This window comes from Paroedura picta, chromosome 9 (genome assembly GCF_049243985.1).
Source record: "Paroedura picta isolate Pp20150507F chromosome 9, Ppicta_v3.0, whole genome shotgun sequence".
NCBI lineage: Eukaryota > Metazoa > Chordata > Lepidosauria > Squamata > Gekkonidae > Paroedura > Paroedura picta.
The window spans coordinates 82,152,560-82,179,701 of record NC_135377.1 but is presented as its reverse complement, the minus strand read 5'-3'; the positions used below and the strand labels follow the sequence as shown (position 1 = coordinate 82,179,701).

Here is a 27,142-nt window from a genome sequence, read left to right as displayed (position 1 = left end):
GTCTCAACAGACTTACTGTATTTGCCCACATAGTTTATCTGAGAGGAGAACTCTTACTATTTCGCCTGATTTCCTTTCATGACATAGCTAGCTACACCATAAATCCTTCAGGGCAGCTTTTTAGGTGCTGCTTTATTGTTGGTAGTTTACTTTGCTGTATTTACGGGTTCAGTAATATGTCCAGTTATACTTCCAGATTAGTGGAGCTGTTATTTGCCATCTATACGCGAGGACCAGAGCTGTCAGAAGTTTTTTTTTCCTTTTCCAGACAGGATTCTCCATCTCTTTCTCTTGAGAGAAATTGAACAACGTATGTTGGGGGGGGGGGAGTATTTGTTTGATTTGACTTTGAGACTTATATCCCGCTTTCTCCCTCAGTGCTGGCTCAAAGCAGCTTACAGTATCATAACCAGCAGTAAATAGCTTTTCAAATACTGCATGCATCACTTACTACAAATCTTTCTGCAATCCCACAGGGTGGGGGGGGGGGCTGCAGAAGGTGGTCATAGTTCTGCCCTGGAGGGGAAACAGTCTCACCCCATGCACACGTAGTCCTCCGCTGACCCAAGAGCTTCTTGCCTCAGGGAAGGTGCCTACGTGTTGGAGGAAGTCGCCTACTGAGAGAGGAATGGGTCCTCACACTGTAACCCAAAGACAATGAAAAGGGGCTGGCGCCACTGCTGTATTCAGGCCTGCCTTAGGCCAGTGGTAACCCTATTTTGATCCCCACCTCCATTTTGAAAACAAGCTAGCAGAGCAGCATTCGTGCAAAACTGCCCAATATGCAAGAATGACAAGGGAAGGTTGAGATTGTTTCTGAGTCCAAACCCCTTAAGTATTGAATTTTTGTTGTTTCCTACTTGATATCCTAGCAGTTCTCCTCTTTCTCCTACATATGAAGGAATTGCATATCCTTGTGAGAAACAGTGAACTTGGTCCTATCCTGGAGATGTTGGGGAGGGAATTTGAGCCCACGTGTGGTGGACTCAATAGGAAAGTGGTCACTAGCTCTGTTGTGGCTTAGACAGATCCTGTGAAGGCTTAAAAGATCAGTACATTTGTCGTGGCCCCAGTTTGTCCCTGGCAGAGGTCACCAAATTGGCTCCAGCCTAGTTAAGTTTGTAAATCCAGAACAAGGATGTGCGCTTTTCCTAAAGGAGTTTCTCTCATGCTGTTTGGACTTGAACTCTCCTCTTGGAGCCGGTTCACGTGACCCGGGAGGGGAAGGGTGGTGCCGGTTCAGTTTTTATCACCCTTGAACGTGTTTATGTGAAAAGGGAAATGTTCCCTGGCCATGGAGGGTGATGAATTGCAGCTTTGTGAATACACCCACACGTTCCAGAAGATGAAAATTGTCACCTTCAAGCCTGAATACCTTAAGCTGGTCCTGGGTGGTAGCATTGGGGGTGGGAGAGGAACGTAGATCATGTGGAGCTGATCCTTGTAAAACAGAAGCCATTTACACTTTGCATGTTTTAAAAAGGGCTTCAGGATTGGCTTTGCATTCATAACTCCAAGACACACACCTTCTCTTGCACTCTCTGCAACCACGAGGCCTTGGAATGTCAAAATAGCTAGAGCTCTTGGAATCCTAGGAGATGGCAGAAGGCCCACCAGTCACTCCCGCGTTCTGTATGTTGCATAGAAGGACCTCTGTCTTTGCTCTCAGCAGTGCTGATCTAAACATCCTGCAGAGATAGCCTCAGCTGTGTGCTCAAATCAACTGTATGACATTTGCAAGAATGGCGGCATTTCCATTTTTGTTAAATGCTGAATTATTGGCGATTTGAGAGAACGGAAGAAAAGTATTGGATTGCAGAGTGGAAAAATGCAGCCATGGCAGTTGCTCTTTCTTGACCTCTAGAACTTTGGTCCCTGGCTATCTTTTGCTTTTTTGGTCTTTGGAGTGTAGGCTGCCCATACATATGTTTTGTGTGTAAACGTAGACCACAAACCCCATTTCACTCTTAACATGGAGTTAATCTGTCCCCAAATCTACACAATTGTGCCATGCATGGAAAATTTAATTGGTCAAATCTGGGTTACAGAAATACCCACGTGTCATTAATTGCTTACAAATATTGAGATTTTCAACTATGGTGCTGGCATATCACAAAAGATCAACTAGAGCAGGGGTAGTCAAACTGCGGCCCTCCAGATGTCCATGGACTACAATTCCCAGGAGCCCCTGCCAGCAAATGCTGGCAGGGGCTCCTGGGAATTGTAGCCCATGGACATCTGGAGGGCCGCAGTTTGACTACCCCTGAACTAGAGGGTGGAAAGCGGCTCTGCCATATTTGGTGCTACTTCATGTTACATCTTGCCTTTACCAAAAATGCCATTGCGTATATGTACATAAATCATGCATGTGCAGAAGTGCTGTAGGCAGTTAGGTCTTCCCACCTTCAGAACTTGCTGTCCAATCATTGCCCATGAATTTCTACATGTAGATTTCATGCTGTTGCTTATGTGGATAATTTTTCGTACAAGAAATACGTAACGCATTAAGGTTCAGGAGCACCTTAAAGACTTCAGAAAATTTGTGGCAGGGTATGAGGTTTCATGAGTCACTGCTTATAGCTAGAATGTGAGTCCATCTGTTCTGTATTAAGGGAGTGGGGAAACAATTCAACCATCCAGGACATGAAGTTGCTGACTTAAGAGTAGTAGTTATTTTACAAAGGAATTTCAAAGGGAGATTAGAAAGAGAGACTACTGAGTTGCAACTGATGATGAAGCTCAAAACAATGTGTCTTCTTGGACTGAATCAAAATCTAGGTTTCCTTTTTCATTACTGCATATAATATGTACTCTGCATATAAAACCTAAGCCAGTCATACTTGTTACCAATTGCCTACTAAGGTCATGCAGCATCTGAAATCATTCCACTCTCCAAGATATAAGGAGAGATGGACTCACATTCTAGCTGTATCTAAAGAAGTGAGTGGTGACTCACGAAAGTTCCTGCCTTGCCACAAATTTAGTTAGTCTTTAAGGTGCTTCCAGAACTCTTGCTCTTTTCTACTGCTACGGACTACCATGGTGACCCATATTGGTTACAATGCATAAAGTCCCTGTAACGACATAGTTTGGATCTGCCTTCAGGCTGGGGCTCTTAGGTCACATTTTATAAAACATCACGTCCAATGAATAAGCTGTGCACATTTTTATCCCTGATGTCTTGTTTTGCAGCTTGAGGTACCTGAATGCTTCTGCCAACAAATTGGAAATGCTGCCTCCAGCCACTCTTTCAGAAGAAACCCGCAGCATTTTGCAAGAACTGTATTTGACCAACAATCACCTCACAGATAAATGTGTGCCCTTGTTAACGGGACACCCACATCTAAAGATCTTGCACATGGCCTACAATCGCCTCCAGAGCTTTCCTGCAAGGTAGGAAGAACTTTCTCGTCTGTGAAGCTACTAATAGAACAGTTTTTGTTATGATTATGACAATATTGTTAATCCGGTGTTGAGGTCAGTGTGACTGCAGTAAAAAAAAAAAGCCAATGTTCTGAAAATTATTAGGGAGAGGAGTAAGACAAATCAGACAAATACATAATGCCCCTGTACAAAATCTGTAGTCTGACCTCATTTGTAGTACTGTGCACATTCTGGTCCCTGTGCCTTAAAAAGGAGCAAAACAGGTCAACTAAAATGTTTAAGGGGAGGGACATCTTCCCTATGAAGAAGGGTTAAAGAGGTTAGGGCTCTTAAGCTTGGAGAAATGATGCTGGAAGGGTGGCATGATAAGAGGTTTGCAAAATTTTGCATGGACTAGAAAAGGTAGAGAAAGGAGCCCTTTTCTCCTTTTCTCTGTCACAATATCAAAAATCACAAGCGCTGAATGAAATTAATGTACAGTAGATTTAGAATGGATTTTTTTACTTGCTTATGTATTTACCTACCACCCTCTCAGAATACTGTCTTGGGGCAGTTTACATGATTTAAAACACAAGAAGATTAAATAGCAATACAAATATACTAAAATTATAACATTTAGGAAACTGCAGTTAGTAACTATTGCAGCAGGCAGTACTAATAGTGAAGTAATCACTTTGGCCAACCAGATTTTGAACTAGGAGGAATCAGAGGGGATAGAAGGTGGTACTTCTTGGCCCAAAGAGTGCATGGGATTCATTGCCACAGGAAACAGTGGCGGCTACAAGCACAGACAACTTTGAGAGGGGATTGGCTATACATATGAACCAAAAGGTCCTTGAGTGCCTTTTAGCCACCAGGTATAGATGGAACACTCTGTGTGAGGCAATGATGCTCTGCATTCTTGGTGCTTGGGGGTCAACAGTGGGAGGGCATCTGGCATTTTGGCCCCACTGGTAGACCATTGATGGCAACTGGCTTTTGGCCACCATGTGACACAGGCCTGATCCAGTATGGCTTCTCTTACCGTCTTATGTTCTAATGTTCTCACTTGGATGGCTCAGGCTATCCAGATTTTGGAAGCTAAGTAAGGTTTGCCCTAGTCAGTACTAGGATGGGAGACCACCAGGGAAGTTCAGGTTAGATGTAGAGGCAGGCATGGACTAAACCAGGGGTGGTCAACCTGTGGTCCTCCAGATGTTCATGGACTACAATTCCCATGAGCCCCTGCCAGAGTTTGCCTTGAAAACCGCATGGCATCAAGGAACCCAAAAAGGTTAATAAAAAGGGAAACGTCTGTGGAGGTGCACCATAAAGTTTCTAAAATATTATTGAAGTTATAAAAATACCAGCATTTATTAATAATAACATTAAAAATTCTAAAAACCCAAAGGCTTTATGCATCGCCTCAGATAAAATCTGATCCTATAACCATACTAATGTCTCAGCACTGCTGACCAAACACATTTCGGCATTCGGGCCTTTTTCGGTGATCTGGCAAACTTAAGTACAGCATACGAGAAATGAACAATGAATTTTCGGGCTCCCCCCCTTGATTGGAGGATGCTGAAAGTGGAAGCTGGGACATGATTCATACTTGCCTTGACCAGGGCCTGTTTTTGAGCATTTAGAGGCCATTTATTTTATCCGGCCTCCTGCTCCTCAACTGTGACTAACAAATCAACACACTGCCCGTTTTCTATGCTTGTTAGAGTTCTGTCTCTGTAAAGGAGCTAAGATATTCCAGAATTCATTTCTGTTTTGAGCCCTGTTGCATCACCAAAAGTTGACTCTGACTTGGCGGCACTTTCCGCCCTCTACCAACGTTCAGCTCGTGTGCGGTTTTTGCTCCTGCCCCGGCACGCTTACCACCTACATTTCGACAATCCAGTTTAAGAGCCAAACCAGCCATGATGCTTCTTCTTAACAAGCAGCTGCAGGGAAATCCTTTTTCAGGGACTGCAGGGTTCAGATTTGGCTCATACTTCTGTATGGGGTGCGGGGGCTCCTCCCCTGTGACATTTTCCTGGGCTGAAGTGGCCTCAGGTGGGGAGAGGGATTTGGTTTGGGGCCTTTTAAAAGAGAGGCTGAAAACATGTAATATGGAGAGGAAGGGCCCCTTGTGCTCTGAGCTCCCTTTTTTAAATATGTGAATATCTCTTCTCTTTCATGCTGGCAAGTCCCAGTTCCTCCCCTCTCCTGCTTACCTAGTCACTGCCCACACTCTGTGGCTGGGATCCAAATGCTGGTTGGCTGGGCACCCCAGGTGTGAGAAGGGCTGCCAGCTCTGGGTTGGGAAATACCTGGAGATTTTTGGGGTGGGACTTGGGTTACGAAGGGACACAGCAGGGTATAATGCCACAGAGTCCATTCTCCAGAGCAGTCCTTTTCTCCTGGGGAGCTGATCTTGGTTGTTGAGAGATCAGGTGTAATAGCAGGAGAACTCCAGGTACCTGCTGGAGGTTGTTCCCATCACTATGGGAGAGGAAGCTGAGCCGGCTTTGTATTGGGCACACTGTGGAGAGGCACTTTGTTTCTTAGCTACAGAAGAAGCCGTCCAGGTAATGGGGAGGAACGCAGAAAGGAGGAGTCGGGAGCAGCAGGGCTTTCCAACTTCCAGTTGGTCTGTTATGGTCTGGAGATGGGTTAGGTTTGTGTGGCCCAGTGGTAAGGCATTCGCTGGGCACGCAGCAGGTCCCAAGTTCAAGCCCCAGCTTCTCCAGTTAGAAGCCTCATAACAGGCGATGTCAGAGTCCTCCACCTGAGACACTGGAGAGCCCCTGCCCTACGATACCGCCCCACGATACCGAGGCAGTGGCCTGGTTGGTATAAAGCAGCTTCATACATCTAAATATAAAAGCAAACCTGGTCACACGGATGCATGGAGTTTTCAAAAACGCTAAATTCATCTTTGGCTTGAGACTTCATGCGTTTCTGTGCCAACCCTGCTTAGCATCCAAGATCCAACGAGATTCAGAGAGCCTGGGCCATCCAGGTCAGGGCAAATTGAAAGAACGTGCTTAAAATACATGGTGTTGCCTTTTCATAGTAAAATGGCCAAGCTTGAAGAACTGGAAGAAATCGACGTTAGTGGAAACAAGCTGAAATCTATTCCTACTACCATTATGAACTGCCGACGCATGCATACTGTGATTGCCCACTCCAATTGTATCGAAGTTTTCCCAGAAGTCATGCAACTTGCGGAAATCAAGGTATGAGTTTTGTCTTTAAATGGTTTCTCTCTCAAAGATTCCCTCAAGTATCAGGAGAATAGCCTGAAATGGAAAGTTTCCTTGGAAGGCCCAGACCCTAAAGTCATAGTGTCTTATGCATCCATTTCAACTGTGTGTGTATCATTGAAGTTCATCTGCCGTCTTGTTGTGCAGTAGGCCCAATGTGTGCCTGCACATAAGACGTCAATGAACAACAGTTACTTGTAAGCAACTTTGTTTTATTTGCTGACCAGTCCTGTAGATCAGGGGTAGTCAACCTGTGGTCCTCCAGATGTTCATGGACTACAATTCCCATGAGCCCCTGCCAGCAAATGCTGGCAGGGGCTCATGGGAATTGGAGTCCATGGACATCTGGAGGACCACAGGTTGACTACCCCTGCTGTAGATGGTCACTGATCTAATTTGAGATGCAAAAGAATCCTGGGAAGATCTAGATCAAGTGGACTTAAGTGTATGGGAATGTAGCAAGGGGGGGGGGGAGACATATGAAGGAATATGTACAGTTATGCACTAGAGACATTGAGTCTCATTGCATTTTCAGGAGAAAGGGACCTGCCAACCTCCTCTGTATATTAGTCCAAATTTTGCAGCATAGCTGGGCCACATGATATAGCTTCTTTCAGGAATGCACAGCTATTTCCACTTCTAACACCAGTAAGCAAACCAGAGGTCACTGGGACATCTAAATGGTAACACAAAATTGCTAGGTCCAGTGTAGCAAGTAGACACACAAGGAGTCTTCAGTCTTCAAAACACAGTTTCTTTAATAAGAAGTATTCTTTAATGATTCCCAACGCATTTGGCCAAGCGGCGCTTTATGAAGGGATTCCGAAATCTTAAAAGCCAAAATATACAAAACGATGGTTAATAATTAAACATAAAATAATATTTGTATTGAAAAAATTGTTAAAACATGTCATGAATACACACTGAAAATCATTTCAACCGGATATTCAGTTTCATAAAAAAAGAGATCAAAGCTACACAAATAAAAAGGTAATCCAACAATTGCTATGGTGCATAAAATTATATATAGCACTAATAGTAAATACAAAAGGTCTACCTGATATGTATTAGTCCACCACCTAGTCTATTTCAGCAGCCAAACACTGTAAAACAGATCTATTAGGAAGATATATAGCTGCAAAAATGAAGAGACCACAACATTATCACATCAAATCTGGTCCTAATAGTGACTTACAAAGCTTATGAATACCTTTCCACAAGTGGCTACACAGATCAGGTTGGAAGGCCCGAAGACAAGGTTTAGTGGCCTGCATGTGGCTTTGATCCATGCGGCTCCCAGCAGTCTCTGCTATGGCTGTAGGCTGCATCTTCAGACCTTTGTCACGCTTTGATATCTCCTGGTGACCTTTCCTCCCTCTCTGCATCCCTATTTAATAACTTTAAATTAAAACTCACTTAATAAAGATGAGCTCCATTAACTTAAAGAGAGTAATTACCCTGTTAACAGACAGTTGGGTGAATCAGGGCTTGTTCTGAAACACACAGGAATGGGAGGGGGGATGTAATACATTTTCAAGACGTCTTGGGATGCCGTTGTGGTTCACAGAGGGCTCATGGCATGGAGCTATGCGTTTTGAAACTTGCCTTGGTGCTTTGAGTGAGGTGGATGTTACAAAATTCTATAGGGAAGTTCCGTTTCAAAGGGCATCTGTGGTGGGTGGTGAATTTTTAACCAGCCTCTTTCATTTTTGCGATTGAACGCCTGCATTTGTGAGTGTGCGCCCGTGTGCCTTTGAACCTTCTTGTGGTGTTGGCAAGCCACCTGGAGTCTGAGGAAATAAGGCAGGATGTAAGTGTTTTCAGTAAGGTTGAGGGCCAGTATTTGTCTTACAGCAGTGGTTCTCAACCTTCCTAATGCCATGACCCTTTAATACAGTGCCTCAAGTTGTGGTGACCCCCAACCATAAAGTTATGCAAGGGTTCACAGAAATTAAACCGAAACTGACCAATGGCGTGAAGATCCATTGTCCAGGATTGTATATAAATTAGGGTTTTTTCTGGGGTTTCTCAGTTCAGCTCTGCCTCTCGTCCCGCCAAGCTGAGCTGCCACCTGGAGCGCCTGGCGGGAGACTACGCTGTGCTGGAGGCACTGCTGGAGCGGCTGTCGGCTGAGCGCAGGCACCTGCAGGAAGTGGCAACAGTGGCAGCACCTCCCCCAGCCAAGCTGCTCGCCCTGCCACGACCCCTGTGAAAGGGTCATTCGACCCCCAAAGGGGTCCCGACCCCCAGACTGAGAACCACTGTCTTACAGGGTTAGGACGAGGGGCTAGAGCAGTGTCCAGATGGTTCCACTTCAGACTCTAGGTAGAGGTTCACATGACAATGTTCATTACAAGAAAAAAGTCCTGTTCCTCAAAAAACACAACAGGGAAAATGCAAAAAATACATCTACTCCATCTTTCTTGGTTCCAGGCTATTGCTTCTGTGTGTTGGGTTTGGGGAGGGTGAGCCCCTACCACTCCCAAATAAATACTGGCCAGGCTGTCTCACCTGCTTAAGAGTGGGGCCTTCTCCTTCTCCTATTCTGCTTGGCTAAAAGCGACTATGAGGTCCGCGTGATTGAAAACTGAAACATTTCTCCTCCTCCCCTTCCCTCCAGTGTGTGGATCTGAGCTGCAATGAACTGACTGAAGTCACGTTACCCGAAAACTTGCCTCCGAAGCTGCAGGAACTAGACCTGACCGGAAACCCCAGACTTGTCCTGGATCACAAGACCCTGGAGCTATTGAAGTAAGGAACAGTCGGCTTTATTACCCAGTAGGCAGAAGGCTACGCAGAATACTTAGGGAACACATAACACCCTGTACACAAACATCAGGTGCCTGGGTTGTTTTCACCATAGCCCTCTCCAACTTTTATTGACGTGCTTGCTAAATGACTAACAATCTTGCTAGCCAAGGCAGGGGGCAAAAGAAAGTGCCAGGACACCCTCCACCCACACACAAAAACACCCCAGTATTCACAAGGCCATTGTGTCTCCCTTCCCATGATCTTCTTCCTTTTCCCTTCCTCCACCCTGGGGAAGATTCCAGTGTCTCCTCTCCTGGCAGATAGAATCATAGAGTTGGAAGGGACCTCCTGGGCCATCTAGTCTAACCCCCTGCGCTATGCAGGACACTCACAACCCTATCACTCATCCAATTGTTCTTGACACAAAAATGGGTTGGAAAGCCCATAAAAAGTGGATCCCAGAATCTTTCCGTTTTGACGGCTTATGACTGTAGCTCAGTGGCAGCGCTTCTGCTTGGCATGCAGAAGGTCCCAGGTTCAGTCCCCAGCATCCCCAGTTATCTGGCAGTAGCTGATGTGAAAGACCTTTGCCTGAGATCCTGGAGAGCTGCTGCCAGTCTGAGCAGCCCAAACTAAGATGGACCCAGGATGTGGTTCAGCAGGAGGCAGCTTTATGCGTTCATGTTGACTGCTCTGGTTCTTCAGATGAGTCCCCAGGCCAAGGAGATTTGATCACGTGGGACACCCTAACAAAAAGGCCGTGATACGTGTCCCCTCACTCCCGTTGACTCTTCTGGCCAAGGGCTATTTAAATTCAGGTGACTTCATACACGCATACACGGTCCACTGGGCTGAAATTCATTGCTGTCATTTGAGCACGAGGGCGAGGAGTGACTGCTTTTTCATGATTCTGGGAATTGCACTGTAGCCCTTTCTTGCAGCCCACTTGACGGTCCAGAGGCATTCTTCTTCCTGCTCCTCGTGTGGGCACTCCCACGTCGGGAGCAGAGCCATAAGCCTTTAACAACTGTCATAACCTACAGGTTCCAAAGGGTAAAGCCGTCAGCAAATTCATATCTTTTCACCTTCTCTTTCAGAGATCACTTTCTCCCTCTTGTAAACAGAAGGATTGTCTCTGAGCCGCACTTGCTGAGCTTGCACAAACATGCCCTTGGTTGAATTACACTGGCTGTAGTGCTGCCTACCTGGAGACGGCAGGCCCTATCCTATTGGGATCATCAGGAGTTTCAGACTCTTCCTTAAAGTTCACGTTCCCTTCCCGAACTTGTCCTGGCCCGCGTTAGACATACCGTGCTGCGTGCTGCCAGTTCCCTCCTCCTCATTCTGTGTTAGATTTTCCAGTTCTCATGTTGGTCCACTCATACCTAGACCCAGTTAATACTTTTATTCATTTATTTTGTTCTCTATATATGTAGGCCACCTTTCTCACAGGGACACACCAGGCAGGCAACACATAGTGAGTCTATCTGGTTGACAGTCTATCTGGTTGACATTAAGATTTTGGAAGCCTGGAACCTCCCCGAAAGTCCTGAAGCAGAGCAGAAGTATTCATGTGACACATTAAGACGGCCGTTTTCAACCTTTTGGCTGAGGAGGCACCACCTGAAATATTTTTCAGACTTCATTGTATCACGAAAGTTATGTCAGCTGGCCCCACCCCACCACATACTCCACATGCAAATTTAAAAAATATTAAAATATATCTTTCCCCCACTCAAGACAGTCCTAACACCAAACAGAAGGCCCACTGGAAAATCAGCACTGCTGTGGCAGTGACTGCCAGCTCCGTGAGGCCGCCATCTTGGCCGCCCCATGCCACAGGACATCTCAGAGCCTCTCAAGGTACACTGCTGGATCCCAGGACACTGGCTGAAAAATCCTGCATTAAGAAATTGCATCACTAGGATCCTACTTACAATAAGTTGTGAAGAGCAGTGTGGGCCATTGGCCCTAATCCTTTGGACTAAGCATTTATCCAAGAAAGTCTGTAAAACTATTTTGAACCATGCATCTGTTCCCCATGCAGAAAAGCCATTCAAAATAGTTCGGTCCTGCATCGTTTGCAGAAGGTCTGGAGAGCGGGAGCTTTCCCCACCTCCTCCGGCAGGCCGTTCATCAAGGTGGGAGCCACAGCAGAGAAAGCATCTGTCCAGGCAGTTGTCGATTTTGCTCCCTTGCAGGTTGGCTCCTGCAGAAGTCCTGGCCAGCCTGAGCAAAATTGTCGTGGTGGATTATAGGGAAGAGAGGCAGCCCCACGAACAAGTGGCCGAGGCCACGGCGGCCTTTGTCCACACAAATCTTTTGCTCAGGGTTTGGTTGTGTGCCGTTATAACCCTACAGTGATGGATGTTACTCTCTTCTTACTCTCTAGCAGTTGTTTGCAACCAGATTGACTTGAACCCACGGGATAATCCCATTGGAAGTTTTAGCTGACCAGGGGCCAACGATGCGTGGATTTTATTTAATTACTTATTTGCACTTGAACTTTTATTCTGCCCTGTCTCAATAGACTTAGTGCGGATTTTTATGTTGGTAAAATCACATCAATAAAATTCTCAAAAGGCAAAAAGAAAAAATTTAAAATGACATTTGAAACGCTGTAAGATTAAAAGACTCCTATTGCCCACAGAAATTTCTCTTATCGTATGGGAAGGGGGGCAATCATAATAGCATAGCCCTCACTGGGGGGTATAGTTTGACAGGTACTGATAGAGAGGTCAATGGGTTCAGATGTCAGATGCAAGCTGACCCAAGGTTAGGTAAAGAGCTGGCTTGATTCTCAGTGACGTTCATTGGTTGCTTCTGCATTTCTTGTACGAAGACCGATAGAGGGAGCTGTTGGGAATCAAAGGCAGCTGCTTAGCCATGCAGCTATATCGTCAAATGCAGCTACGTAGTGTGCACAATCAGGCTAGTTCCTTCTTCCAGAATTGGGATCACCCGGGGTCAGATGTTGTCCTCAACTAAACATGTATCTGAGTACCAGCCTTTGTTCTTCTCCATATCGAGCAGTTGCCATTCATCTCTATGTGGAAAGGTCAATTGATTGTACTGGGATGGGGTGGTTCCCCTTGCTGGCCTGGCCACCGAGCAAGGAGAGGACAGAGCACGCAGAGGAAGAGGCTAGTACATCTTGTCTCTCTTCTGCCCCGAAACCTTGAAGGCCTTCTTGCTGGCTGTCAGTGCTCCTTTGCTGTTTCCCAGCTGTATTTTCCCAGGAGGTGTGCCAGTGGTCGGGCCTCCGTATAGGAAAACTTGTACAGCTAGGATAATTTTAATGAGCTGCTCTCCCAAAGCAAGCAAGTGTAGAGCAGTCACTCATGCATTAAGCCATGTTCAAAGGCCGTATTGCACTGTCCGCTCTTTGAAACGCCTGCAGTTCACACAGGAAGAGGTTCCACCACGTAACAGCTACAGCAGGGGTAGTCAAACTGCAGCCCTCCAGATGTCCATGGACTACAATTCCCAGGAGCCCCTGCCAGCGAATGCTGGCAGGAGCTCCTGGGAATTGTAGTCCATGGACATCTGGAGGGCCGCAGTTTGACTACCCCTGAGCTACAGGTTAAGATCTCCACCACTAGCTATAGGAAGCTATGAATTTTCCCGTTGTGTAGCCCCGTTTCCCTACCCTAGTAGTTCTAGTGAAATATTGTGCTTTAACACTGCCACGTCTGTCATTTCAATCTTGCACAGAAAAAAAAAAAACAATCTGGGTTTCCAAAACCTTATGTTGGGTATTTTGTAAATTAAAAGTAGCAGAGTTAAAGCTAAGTGATAAGACCAGACATGGCAGTGTTATTAAAATACATTAAAACATATGAGACGAAAGAATTGAGATACACAGAAGAAGAATGCCGTTTTCTGTGTACAATATTGAACTGTGATGGGGTTTATTCAGAAAACTGAACGGCAATTGTGCACTGTGCCCTGGGTGGGTGGGGAGGACAGGATGAGAGGTTACAAAAATCAGTGTATCAAGATCAGGAATGGATCCGTCTTATCAGTTCTTTAATGACTAAGGTGAATTTGTACCTGATGGACTCGGGAACGTGGGAAATGGAGAATCTCCTTCCATTGCTGTAGAAGACATGTACATACACCTGAAAAAAGTAACACAAGTTGGGTAAATATCCCAAAACTAATCTGAACATGTTGAAGTTGCCCTGGATGTGTTTCATATGGGGCAACAGTTGAGAAGTCATCTCTGTGAACAAGGCATAGGATATTTTTCCCTGGCTCATAGGAATTGTAGTCCATGGGCATCTGCAGAGCCACAGTTTGGACACCCTTGAACTACAATCCAGGTGGCTCATGTTCAAATCCATAATTGGTCATCCGAACTCTCCGGGTGACTATCAGCCTGTCGAACATATATACACACACTCCCCCTCTCTTTCCTCCCCTCTCCAAAAGCCTAACCTACCGCATAGGGTGGTGGTTAGGACTTAGAGCCAGTGTTGTGCCGTGGTTAGATCCGGGCAACCCAGGTTCGAAGCTGTACACTGCTACAGAATCTTGCTGAGGGACTTTACCTCACAGGGTTGTTGTGGGGGATAAAAGGGGGAATGATGTAAGCTGCTTTGGGTCCCCCTGGAGGAGAAAGCTGGGATAGAAATGAAGGAATTAAATGGAAGTGGAGAATGATAGAAACAGTTTTGAAATCTCACTGGGGAAAAAATCTCGGGTTATAAACACCTGATTAAAGAAGCCAAGTGGGCGGGGGCCAGGCTTCTCCCTCCCTTTCTTCCTGCTGATAGGAGGGGAGGGGGCTGTCAGCCAGATCTGGAGCTGGAATGCTTGAAGGATACTTGGCTGCCGCCTGGATCTCCCTCCTCTGCGCTGGTAGCATTTGATCTTGTAGAGGCAAGGGAAGCAGGTGTCTCCGCTGGGCTTGGATTCAAGCTCTTGCTGCAAGTATCTCAGAAACTAGGAAAAAAATATTCATTTCCAGCTTGTTGTAGTAGTTAAGCTCAGCGGCCTCTAATCTGGAGACCTGGGTTTGATTTCCGACTCTTCTTCCACATGCAGCTGATTGGGTGACTTTGGGCAAGTCACAGTTCTCTCAGAGCTCTCTCGGCCTCACCTACCGCACTGGGTGTCTGTTGGGAGGGAAGAGAAGGGAAAGCAATTGTAAGCTGCTTTGAGACGCCTTCAGGTAGTAAAAAGTGGGATACAAAAAACCCAGCTCTTCTTGCGTAGAGCTAGGTCTTCCTCCCTGACCTGGATAAACCCAGGCTAGTTCGATCTCATCAGATCTCAGAAGCTAAGCAGGGTCAATCTTGGTTAGTATTTGGATGGGAGATCTCCAAGGAACATCGGGGTTATGGTCCAGAGGCCAGCTCTGGGTGTCTCTTGCCTTATAAACCCCTTTGTCTTTACATGCAACACAAGTTTCAGCCTGGGGATGGTTCCGTTTTGTTTCATCACGTTTCTCCACAAGGCAGAAGTCCCGTTTCCCTCCAGGTGGTGGCTCGTTCCTCACAGCTTGCATTCGTAGATGCCTGACTGATAACCCTGAACACACTTTGGGGCAGCCACTTGAATTACAGCAGATTCAATAGAAACAGAGATGGGGGCGGAGAAATGTGAGATTCTCCTCCTTGTCTTCTGAAGCACTCATTCTTTTGGGGGGCTTCTCATTACAGCAACATCCGCTGTTTCAAGATTGACCAGCCATCGGCCGGGGATGCGTCTGGAGCGCCAGCGGTGTGGAGCCATGGATTCACAGAAGCTTCCGGGGTGAAGAACAAGTAAGTGCTTAACACGGGCAGAAAAACTGTTGGTCCTCCCTTGGCTGGGTCGGCATACACATCAGGTGGACTCTGCCAAAACTGGCTTAGCTATTAGATTAGCCAGATTCAGACCCGTGGTGAGGATGCAATTCTGCTTGGGAGGGGAGTCATCTATCCAGCTCTTTCTGCCGTACTCTGATTGAAACCAGTTACCACTCAGAACAGATGCCGTTCCTCTTGCTGAACAAAATCCGAGGCCAGTAGGCCCTTAAAAGGCCAGGAAATCATTCCCCTATATCAAGGGCCCAATCCAGGGTCCCCCTGAGCCACTGCCTCTTGGGCAAGCTGGCCGAGCTTAGAGATGTAGGTTCTTGAGGCTCTGTCTGGGCAAGAAGCCTGGTAAAATATATGAAGGTTTATTAAATGTTATAAGCATTAATGTATTACTCAGCAACCCAATCTCAGCAGCAAGAAAATAACCAAGCAAACTTTTCTATATAATGCTTAGATACCTGATATTCGATGGCACACCTTTTAAAGATCACAGTCCAGGCTAGAGGCTCAAGCATCTTCTATATGGCTGTCTATCGCAACATAGCCTTTCATTTTCAGAGCCACTGTCCTGTTGAATCCTCGGAGTTAACACGGCTTCCCTCATGTCTGTGGCTTGGATAGAGTCTCTTGCCATCTGGCAGCAGGTTATTATTTACATCCTGTCAAGGTGCCTTTTTGCTGGAACCCTCTAGGACAGGGGTAGTCAACCTGTGGTCCTCCAGATGTCCATGGACTACAATTCCCATGAGCGTTTGCTGGCAGGGGCTCATAAGAATTGTAGTCCATGGACATCTGGAGGACCACAGGTTGACTTCCCCTGCTCTAGGACAGCCCTTTTCAACCTTTTGACCATGGGGGAACCCCTGATATAAATTTTCAGGCTTTGAGGACCCACGGAAGGGAGGTCAGCTGGCCACGCCTCCAGGAAGTGGCATAACCACCCACACTCTTTGCCCTTCTTTTGCTTCCTCCCCCCACCTTTACTGCTACTACAAGGGCAGGAGCTGAGAAGACAGCCCAGACCCCCCCCCCAATACCACACCATAACCAACTTCCCCCCACTTTGATTTTTACACCCATGGCCTCCCCACCCAGCCTTCCAGGTGAAGGTGACCGGCTTCCTTGCTTGTGGCCAAGTCCATTTAGGCAGGAGAAGAAAGGCTGAGGACCCCCTCCAGAGCTTCTGCAGACCCCTGGGGGTCCACAGACCCCTGGTTGGGATTCTCTGCTCTAAAAGATGGAAGCAATGCTCCTGTCTCCTCCCCCCCTCCTCACTCCCATCTAGCTGCCAAGTTGACTCCAGGGTGCCTGGATTAGCCAGTCACCACATTCCTGAACCCTAAGGATGGTGTAGGCAGGGAGGCCTGATAACAGACACCTGCAAGACAAAGTAGGCCCACTGGTATTCACATTAACCTTTGGGAGGAACAAAACTAGATTCTAATAGCACCTTTAAGAGCAACAAAGATTTATTCAAGGCACGAGCTTTCGAGTGCAGGCACTCTTCCTCAGACTAAAATAAGAGTGCCTGCACTCAAAAGCTCACGCCTTGAATAAATCTTTGTTGGTCTTCAGGGTGCGATTGGACTCTGATTTTTGTTGTGCTACTTCAGACCAACACGGCTGCCCATTTGAATTTATCCTTGGGCGGAAATAGGGGCACCTGGAAGTGGTATAACCACCCACACTCTTTGTCCTCCTTTTGCTTCCTCCCCCACCCCCACCATTACTACTACTTCTACTACCACCATTACTGTGTACGAGGAAAAGAGTCCTTGGCCATCTGTGGAAAATCTGAGCCCTCAGATTGCCAGTGCCTTGCAAAGAGCCACCTCCTCGTGGGCTTCCAGAGGTCCGTCTGGTTGGGCATTCTGTTTTCTCGAGTGGCCAACTGTAAGCCTCTGGAAGGCTGTGCGCACGCCTTCCTATGTGCAGCATGCATGCCTTTCCCAGTGTGCGCTAACCCTTGCGATTACCCAGGGCTGGTAACTCCTAAAGTGAAAGCAGAGAATTGGAGCTTGGGGTTTTCAGTTTCTTTGCCAATGCTAGAGAGTTTAAACCGATCCTGAGTTTAATGACGCATTATTACTATGCCAACCAGATACACAGCCTATGATGTAGCGTGTGTGTGTGTGTGTAATCCTAGTGCAAAATGCTAAAGTACTTGGTGGTTCTTGACATTTCGGTGAAAAACAACATGCCACAAAGCCAACACAACCGACCTCCTTTGGTGACTGAATAACACCTTTAAAATTGCCTTGCTCTTGCTGCTGCTTTTCTGAAGCTCAAATCAGCCCCGGCTGGGACTGTGTTTTGTTGGTCTGAGGGGGGAGGACAGACTCTGAAGGGCTTGGCCCTGGGGCTTGAAAATCGGCCAGAACCTCCAAGTCGTGATCATGTTGAGCGGCTCTGACAGCTCTGGTGGAGGTCTACAGCAGGGGTAGTCAAGCTGCGGCCCTCCAGATACCCATGGACTACAATTCCCATGAGCCCCTGCCAGCATTTGCTGGCAGGGGCTCATGGGAATTGTAGTACATGGACATCTGGAGGGCCGCAGTTTGACTACCCCTGCTCTGGAGGCTAAATGCAATTTAAGTGATGGCATCCGCTTTTCATCCCTTCATATTCGTTGACGCATGCCGAATAGCCACTGAATTTGGATGGGCGGCTGTGTGTGTGCTGAGCAGTGAGAGTCAGCAGTGCGCTGTTGCAGTCAGAGGAAGAACAAACAAGAAGGAATAAGATTGGCTGCAGTCTGAGGTGAAGATCTCCTGCCACTAAGCCACTGGATCCCTTCTTGTTTTCTTTACCTCTTGTGTATCGAACAAACCAACCAAAAATTATCCCCTCCAGCTTTATCCACAGTAATTCATCGTGGTGGGGGTGGCCACGATGTGTATGCAGCCATCCATGCGCCAGAAGCTTTCCCATGTTCTTGTCCGTTCTTGCAGCCCCTCCTCCCTGCCCCCCCCAGCGTTATTCTTAGGGTAACGGGATCCAGGTCAGTGAGAGGGAGTAGGGAGAGGGGGGTGCCTCCAACCCCTTTTCTCAAGAGTAGTGCTTCTGGAAGAAAAAAAGAGCAGAGACGTCACCTCCCTTCCTCCCTCCAGTAGCTGCCACATGCCTGGCAGCTCTAGATGGCATCTTTGGCAGCTGGACTTCATATTTGCCGTAGGATTTGAATCATGGGCGTGCTCAGTCCTAGTGGGGGCTGCTGAAATCCACTGTGGGCCCTGGACAGAAATCCCTTCTTGGCCATTCCTCCTAGTGCATAGACCCAATCCAAGCGCCACAGGAAAAAACTTGCCCAGTTCCTTGGGCCACCAAAGTGACCAGGCCCCTCAGGTTTGGACCCCTAGTCATCTCCTGCTCCCTCCACCCCGGGGCTATTCAGGTACTAGACGAGGAACTTTGCTCATATCTATCTCTAAATAATTAGGGCCTGTTCTGTGTATGCATTCTTCCTGATGGTATGCAGGTGAGGCACTGCAAAGGACTTGATTTCAGGTTGTGCTGAAATGAATTTCTCTGTATGCTTCTGAAATGGGAGGAGGGCTGTTGATAGGCTTACGGAGGACTTTCAAGGGAAATGCCCGCTTGCTAAGTTGTCCACAGTCATTCCTTATCCCCCTTTTGTACTTCCACAGGCTCTGCGTGGCAGCTCTTTCCGCCAATAACTTCTGTGAGAACCGGGAGGCTCTCTACGGAGTCTTTGATGGCGATCGTAATGTGGAAGTTCCGTACCTCCTCCAGTGCACCATGAGTGACATCTTGGCAGAGGAGCTGCAGAAAACAAAGAACGAAGAGGAGTACATGATCAATACGTTCATTGTCATGCAGAGGTTAGTTTAGCATGTTTGAGGCATCCAGGTGTTTTCCATCCGCTTGTTCCGTTGGGCTAACTCGGAAAGGTATAGCCACTGTGCCACCGGTCACGGGTCGAATTCAGCGGAAGATTTCCGCATGCACTGCTGCGCTTGCAGAAGAGTGTGGAAAAGACCGTGCGGGCAGCTTGTGCCACCTTTAAGTGTTCCAAGTTGCATTTCCAATGTTGCGTGGCATTATTGCATGCTGAAGCAGGATGTGTTTATGCATGGCAGGGAACAGTCCCACTTGTTCTAGTTCCTGCATCATTTAAAAAAGTAACAAAGAACAAGGAGAAGAGAAATATTTATTTATTTTATTATATTTATATACTGCCCTCCCGAGGCTCAGGGCGGTTCACATGAAACATAAAGGAACAGGAACAATACAGAGTAAGTCAATTACCATAAATAACAATAGAACAGTAATAAATAGTGAGAACTGTAAATTCATAACCACAGCATACTGACGGATCCCTAAGTGGTCAGTTCAGGAAGTTTTAAATTCCTGGGAGGGAGGCTTGGTGGTCCAGTAGAAGACCTGGTTCAGGTCAAGCAGGCTTCCTTGGGGGCAGGGACCACCAGCCGGTTGAAGATGGTGGAGTGTAGAGCTCTTTGAAGGGTATAGGCAGAGAGGCAGTCCCTCAGTTACACTGGGCCTTAAAGGTGATTACCAGAACCTTAAGTCTGATCTAGAATTTGACTGGTAACCAGCGCAGTTGTTGAAGAGTGGGCCATGTGAGAATCCTGGCCACTGCATTCCAGATCAAAGGCACTGTGACAGATTGCAAATTCAAGTGACAAATCCACGGGTCAAACCTTTTCGGATTCGATGTGCTCGCTCTTAGTAGGGCTGCCACAAAAATAGTTCCCGGGAGCAAAAGGCAAATGCCAATTTGGAAGTCCTTCTCAGGCAAAACATCTGAGGAATTTCAAGGGAAGCCAGAAGCATTCTGATAAGGTGGAGCCACATTCCCCAGGGACATTCCCTCCCAGCCTTGCACACTGGAGAAAGCAGCGTTATTCCACTGCTGTGCTGCAGGACGTCCATCCCGGGATCACCGGCCTCTGTCCATAGCAACCTGGTAAACTTTCTAAGTGAGCGAGAGAGAGAGAGAATAGAGCAGGGGTGGCCAAGCTGTGACTCTCTAGATGTCCATACACTACAATTCCCATGAGCCCTTGCAACATTCCCCCCCCCCCCCGGGAACTGAGGGTTCTTTCCTTCGTTCTGTTGCCAGTCCTTTTGCTAGAGCTCACTTCTTGTGCAGTCTTCTCTGCCTACATTATCCATCACTGTGCAGACAGACAGCCTTTTCTTGACATTTTTAGGAAACTTGGAACTGCTGGACAGAAGCTCGGCGGCTCTGCTGTCCTTTGCCATATAAAACACGATCCGATCGACCCAGGTGGGTGCTTCACCTTGACCTCTGCGAATGTGGGGAAGTGCCAGTCGGTTCTCTGCCGGAACGGGAAACCCCTGCCCTTGTCCCGGTCTTACACCATGAACTGTGAAGAGGAGCTGAAGAGGATCAAGCAACATAAGGCCATCATCACCGAGGTAAGCGAATGGGCAGGGTCGGGGGAGAGAGAAGGCAGGCAGCAAGGGAGGGCCCGCAGGACACTTTTTTCCTTCAGACAAGCGCCTGAAAGCCCCATGCACAGTCTGTGCATCCACACAAACGCAAAAGCCAGTTCCTTTTTGCAGTTCTGCGGAACATTGCAAGCTGTGTCTTCAAGACGCAAAGCAGCTTTGCTACCTTCTGAAGTTTTTTCAGTGCAAAAGTCGTCCATTGGTCTCTCGATCTTCCTGGTGGGTGGCCAAATGGTCAAACTTTCTCCCCCCCCCCTCCAGAAAAACCCATTTCTTCTCAGCCTGGAATTTGATAGCTTGTGGTTTTGTTTTCAGCATAAGGGGGGTGTGACTTAAGTGAGAAGTCACCGCTGCTTTTTGCATGCAGGCCACGTTTGGAACCTTCCCAGGAAGGGCAGCATTGTTACTCTTGGCACGCGGGGAGAGAAAAGGGCTCTATTTCCTGCATACCCAAATTAGCCAGTTGTGTGCATTGCTTGGACTTGAAATGAATTAGGCGCTTGATGTGTGTCCATTTCTTGCTTTTATCACATTTTGGGGGGCATTCATTATTGCATGCAAAGCTTGCAGGGAATAAAATACGTTACTTGGCTCCAGCTTGATGAACTGGATCAGGGCCAAGGTTCTGGTTCTCACCTCTAAAGCCCTAAACCAGGGGTAGTCAAACTGCGGCCCTCCAGATGTCCATGGACTACAATTCCCAGGAGCCCCTGCCAGCGTTAGCCCTAAACGGTCTGGGACCATCCTATCTGCGGGACCGCCTCTACGTATTATGTCGCCTAAAGGGCATTAAGGTTCAGTGAGCAAAACCTGTTCAGGATCCCCAGCCCCAAGGGGGTTAAACTGTCCTTGGCCAGGGCCAGGGCCTTTTCGGTCTTGGACCCGGCCTGGTGGAACGTTCTGCCAAATGAGATCAGAGCCCTGTGGGACTTCAGATTGTTCCACAGGGCTGAGAGTGCAGAGTTGTTACTCCAGGCCTATGGTTGAGATCTGAAACTGGCTTGTGCACTTCAGCCGCTTTGGCAGCCATTCATGCCAAAGCAGCCGAAATGCACAAGCCTCGGACTCCGGAGTGCCATCCGAATCTGCTGCCCTCTCTACTAGAATTCCACCAAGCTAAAACTGCAAATGGGATTCACTGTATGATCTCCCCACCACCTTCTCCAGTATGAGAATTTCATGTATGTAATTTTATTATCCCGGTTGTACTTCACCCTGAGTCTAGGAAGACAGGGCAGAATCTAAATGTAATAAATAAAGACAATTAATAAATGAGACTGTCTTTCCCCCTCTGCCCTGTTCTGTGCCTACTCCCAAGAGACACGTGCAACTAAATCCTGCATTATGTTTCAGCTCCCACTCCTCCTCTTAATTTGGTTAGATCCTAACCCAGCCAGAGACTTGGGGATCTAAATGTATCCCTAGGATTGATTTCTCTGAGGCTTTTTTTTTTTTAGAAAAATAGTGTGTTCCTCTTCAGGCTTTCTGGGTGCAATTGGGCCCATCCCAGTTCTCTCAGAGATCCCTCAGCCTTACCTACCACACAGGGTGTCTATTGTGGGGAGAAGAAGAGAAGGCAATTGTAAGCCACCTTGAGACACATGAGGGCTGCTGGGTGACCTCGGGCCAGTTCCAATTCTCTCAGAGATTTCTTTTGTGGGGAGAGCAAAGGTAGGCAGTTGTGAGCCTCTTTGAGACTCCTTCAAGTAGTAAAAAACGGAGTACAAAAAATAGCTTAAAAATACTGCTGGACTCTTGCTTCAGGCATAGAACTTGGGGGGTGCTGACTTTCTGTATTGTTCCCCCGTCCCAGGCCTGGACCCAGACCCAAGCTTGTTACAAATCACTAGCGCTCACCATCATCCGTTTCCCTTTTTCCCTTCCAGGACGGCAAAGTGAACGGCGTGACAGACTCCACCCGGATTTTGGGATACACCTTCCTTCACCCGAGTGTGGTTCCTCGCCCTCACGTGCAGTCCATCACTTTGACTCCTCAGGACGAGTTCTTCATCCTGGGGAGCAAAGGCCTGTGGGACAGCCTCTCTGTCGACGAAGCGGTGGAAGCCGTCCGAAACGTGCCCGACGCTCTGGGGGCGGCCAAGAAGCTCTGCACGCTTGCCCAGAGCTATGGCTGCAACGACAGCCTCAGCGCTGTGGTGGTCCAGCTCAATGTCACCGAGGACAGCTTCTGCTGCTGTGAGCTCAGCGGGGTCCCTCCTCCCAGCCCGGGCATCTTTCCCCAGTCGGTCAACGTCGTCATCAAAGATAAGCCTTCCGACGCCTTGGGCATGCCGTCCTCCAGCAGCGGAATGGCCTCCGAGATCAGCAGCGAGATCTCGACCTCCGAAATGAGCAGCGAGGTGGGGTCCACGGCCTCTGACGAGCCCCCTCAGGTCACTTTGAACGAACACAGCCCGGCCTTCCCTAGTGAGCAGCGTTGCATGCTCCACCCAGTCTGCCTCTCAAACTCTTTCCAAAGGCAGCTGTCCAGCGCCACCTTTTCCAGCGCCTTCTCCGACAACGGCCTCGACAGCGACGACGAGGAGCCGATCGAAGGCGTCTTTTCCAATGGCAGCCGCGTGGAAGTGGAAGTGGACATCCACTGTGGCCGTGCCAAGGAGAAGCAGCCGTCGACCCCCGCGGAGGCTCACGACGAAGGCATCGTCATCAGTGCCAACGAAGACGAAACCTGCCTCCCGAGGAAGGCGGACCCGGCGGCCACAGGGACCATCGGGCGGCGCCGAGGCAACGGCTCCGTGGCGCCTCAGGAGAGGAGCCACAACCTCATTGAAGTAGCCACCGACGCGCCCCTCAGGAAACCGGGGGGTTACTTTGCTGCCCCCGCTCAACCCGATCCGGACGATCAGTTCATCATCCCTCCTGAACTCGAGGAGGAGGTCAAGGAAATAATGAAACAGCACCATGAGCAGCAGCAACAACAGCAGCAGCAACAACAACAGCAGCAGCAGCAACAACAGCAGCAGCAGCAACAACCACAGCAGCAGCAGCAGCAGCGGCAATACCAGATCGACCAGCTGCCGGATTATTACGACACCCCACTATGACCCAACTTGCTGGCGCGGGTTCAGGAGACATTGCAGGCGGGAGCCTCCTGGGCCCGTATTACGCTGGCCGGGGACGGGAGGGAGGGGCACGCTTTCCCGCCGTCTCTTCCCAGCCCCACCCCTCCACCAAGAACTGCGGCTGCTTCTTGTTCTGTCTGCTCCAATAATCACCGATTCTCTTTCTAGTGATAACTTCACCAGTTAGAATTAAAACTTCCCCACCCCCTTAACATATCAAATGTTAAAAAAAGAAAAAAAGAAAAGCAGAGGAAAAAAAAAAAGATTAAAAAGTACAAAAGGTTTAATATATTGCAGAGACAACTGATGACACTGATGCTGATGTAATATTTTTTAAAATTGTTTCTTTTGTGGGGGGGAGGGGGTCTGTCTGGAGACTGGGCAGCCTTGGCAGTGCTAAATGATTTAAGTAATATTGTAATACTGTATTTCTTTGAGAGAAAACAAAACAAAAACAAAAAAGGCTTTTTTTGGTCTTGAAAATGGATAGACATTTGTAGAATTATGGAGACTAACTCCTAGGAGTTGCATTTACTCTTTCAAGTGGCTTTGAGTCACTGAGATTCACTAATTTTCTCTGAGAGAACAGCTGATTGGGAAATTCCTGTAAATAACTCAGTGTTGTATAGTGATGCTTTAAAATGTTTTGTAGTCTCGGCAGGAGGACGCAGCTTGATAAACTGACATTTTCCCCTTCCCTTCCCTTCCTCCCTCCCTCCCTCCCTAAAGCGGGTTTTGGCCCATACGTCAAGGCTCCCTCCGTGAAGGCGGAGCCATAGACATGTGACGTTCTCCTGAGTGAGATGTGGGGGGGCCCCGGGTTGACCCCTTGTACCTATGCCAGCGGTAGTCAACCTGTGGTCCTCCAGATGTTCATGGACTATAATTCCCATGAGCCCCTGCCAGCATTCGCTGGCAGGGGCTCATGGGAATTATAGTCCATGAACATCTGGAGGACCACAGGTTGACTACCCCTGATCTACACCACTGGGTCCAGTTGCCATCGGTCACCAAGGTTATGTTTCGTTCCCAAGCAACGGCTGTCATGCAGAAGATGCTTGGGGGCCACAGCCTGCATCCAGTCAGCCAGGGGCGGCCGTGCAATCTGCGTTAGGCCATGAGGTGGGTTCTTGAGCCCTGGTTGCCCAAACTAACTTCCTCCTTTCTTCACCGTTAACTTTTACAGGCACATTTTTACATGTTCCTCCCTGCTGCCACAACCAGCATGATTGTATAGAGTTCACTTACTATAGATCATTTACATACCAAGAGTTATATTAAAGAAGAATGCACAAATGAACATGTCATAATTTTTGTTATAATAAATATAAAAAATTTGCAAATAAATCCTAGACGATGGTAATGATTTTTCCCCCCTTCCTTATTGGGAATTAGCCATGGATTCTTCCAAAATCTTCATTTATTGGGTTGCCAGCTCTGGGTTGGGAAACACCTGGAGATTTTATGGGTAGAACTGGGGGAGAGTGGGATCTGAGAAAGGGGGGGAGGGGCTTCAGCAGGGTGAATCTACCTCTACCTTTCAAAGCCGTTGTCTTCTGCAGAGGAAATGCAATAGCAGGAGATTTCTAAGTATGACCTGGAGAGAGATTGAAAATGCTACTTGATGCCAGATCTCAAGTCCTCAAAATCTTTGTCCCTACAATGGACAGGCTGCTAGACCTAGGGCTTGGGAGCAGGAGGGGGGGATGGGACATCAGTGGTACAAACGGGTATCTCCCCTGCAAAACTCACCTTCTCCCTCCCTTATGCTGGTATGGCTTACCTACCTTTTGGAGCTGCAGCGAGGAAGAGAAAGCTTCCCTTGTTCCACAAAGGCTGTTGCCTGTAAACAGGCATGAAGGAGCATCCTTTGCAAATGGTAGCAAACCACATCTTTTGCACACGGTCCCTTACCCACAGACAACATCCACCATTGCTGGAAATTTGACTGCTTGTCAGGGGCATTAATACAGTGGTTCTCAACCTTCCTAATGCCATGACCCTTAATACAATTCCTCATGTTGTGGTGATCTCCAGCCATAAAATTATCCAAGTGTTCTTTCACAGAAATTCAACCAAAACTGATCACCTTGAGCGCCTGGCGGGAGACTGCGCTCCACTGGAGGTGTTGCTGGAGCGGCTGGCGGCCGAATACAGGGGCCTGCAGGAGGAGGGGCAACAGTGATGGTGCCCCCGGCCAAGCTGCTGCTCACCCCTGTGAAAGAGCTGATCTACCCCCAAAGGGGTCCTGACCCCCAGGTTGAGAACTGCTGCATTAATATGTTATTCGTGATGGACAGCCTGTGAGTGGGGGGCAGGTATGCCTGTTGGGGCCTCTTGCAAGGAGGCCCCGCAGAGCCTTCTGCGTTTTTTGTGATGCTCCCACAGAGGGGCCAGAGCAGTGACTGCCTGCTTTTCCTTTATTAAGGAATTTAGCCCACAAAATTAGACTGTGGCATCCCATCAACATGCACAGTGTGTCTAAAAACCTGTTCCAGGAGCTGGATAAAGGTAAAGGTATCCCCTGTGCAAGCACCGGGTCGTGTCTGACCCTTGGGGTGATGCCTCCAGCGTTTTCTTGGCAGACTCAATACGGGGTGGCTTAAAAGCATGCTTTATTGTGAAAAGAAACAACTTTGGATAGGAAGAAGGCATTAAGGATCCAACCACCCTGTTCTGTTCATCCTGCCTCTTGTGGAGGCAAGCAGTGATGGAGTGGGACAGGAAGTCCCTAATGAGCTAATCTGGACACTAGGGATGCAGCCACCTCGGTGATCACCAAAGCCCAAAGTGGTGTGTAGGAGGCCAGTGCCACTGCACGGAGAGCAAGGGCGGCAGCAGTGTGACATCCAGCGGCCACACACAGGTGCAGAGTTTGTGCCTGTGTGTGGCCGCCGGCTGGCATGCCGCCACCACCACCTGTCCTCTCCGAGGTGTGGTGCTGGCCTCCTACAAGCTGCTTCGGGGATCACTGAGGCGGCGAGGTGCATATCCCTACTGGGCACTGGAATAGAGCATTTGAAAAATGGCAGGAACTTCCCAATCTATGCTAATTACACATCTCCGATGCTCCCTCCCCCTCCCGTAGGATATTCCTCGGATGCTCTAATGAGGCACGTTACAGGTCCTGCGTGTTCCCACACCGACTGGCCCTTGGATTTTTAACTGCGCAGAATTTTACGAAGGTCGCTCTGGCAGCAGGTGCCACCACAGCACAAGGGTCTTCGGGCGTAATTGAAGTTAAACCCCAAGAGCCTCTTAGTGATTGGCCCCGCCTTCTGTGGAAACCATTTTGTGGCTGCACCCACCACCCTATGTCAGAATTCCAAAAGTGCCTGCAGGCTCAGAAAATCTGGGGCAGAGGCTCAAGGGAATTGTAGCCCATGGCCAACTGGAGAGCCGCAGTTCTCTTGGCCACCCGTGA

General features: G+C 48.2%; 1 protein-coding gene across 1 annotated transcript in view; it reads left to right on the top strand.

Annotated features, from left to right (window-relative positions):
* Positions 1–23,990, top strand: part of PHLPP1 (PH domain and leucine rich repeat protein phosphatase 1) — a 158,579-nt gene extending 134,589 nt beyond the window's left edge. The window contains exons 11-17 of the mRNA XM_077353419.1: positions 3,193–3,393; positions 6,431–6,593; positions 9,241–9,371; positions 15,038–15,142; positions 18,826–19,020; positions 20,374–20,602; positions 22,522–23,990. Coding sequence (XP_077209534.1) covers positions 3,193–3,393; positions 6,431–6,593; positions 9,241–9,371; positions 15,038–15,142; positions 18,826–19,020; positions 20,374–20,602; positions 22,522–23,700 — 2,203 coding nt within the window. The 3' untranslated portion in view covers positions 23,701–23,990. The remainder of the gene's footprint in view (positions 1–3,192; positions 3,394–6,430; positions 6,594–9,240; positions 9,372–15,037; positions 15,143–18,825; positions 19,021–20,373; positions 20,603–22,521) is intronic.
* The last annotated feature ends 3,152 nt before the right edge of the window (positions 23,991–27,142 follow it).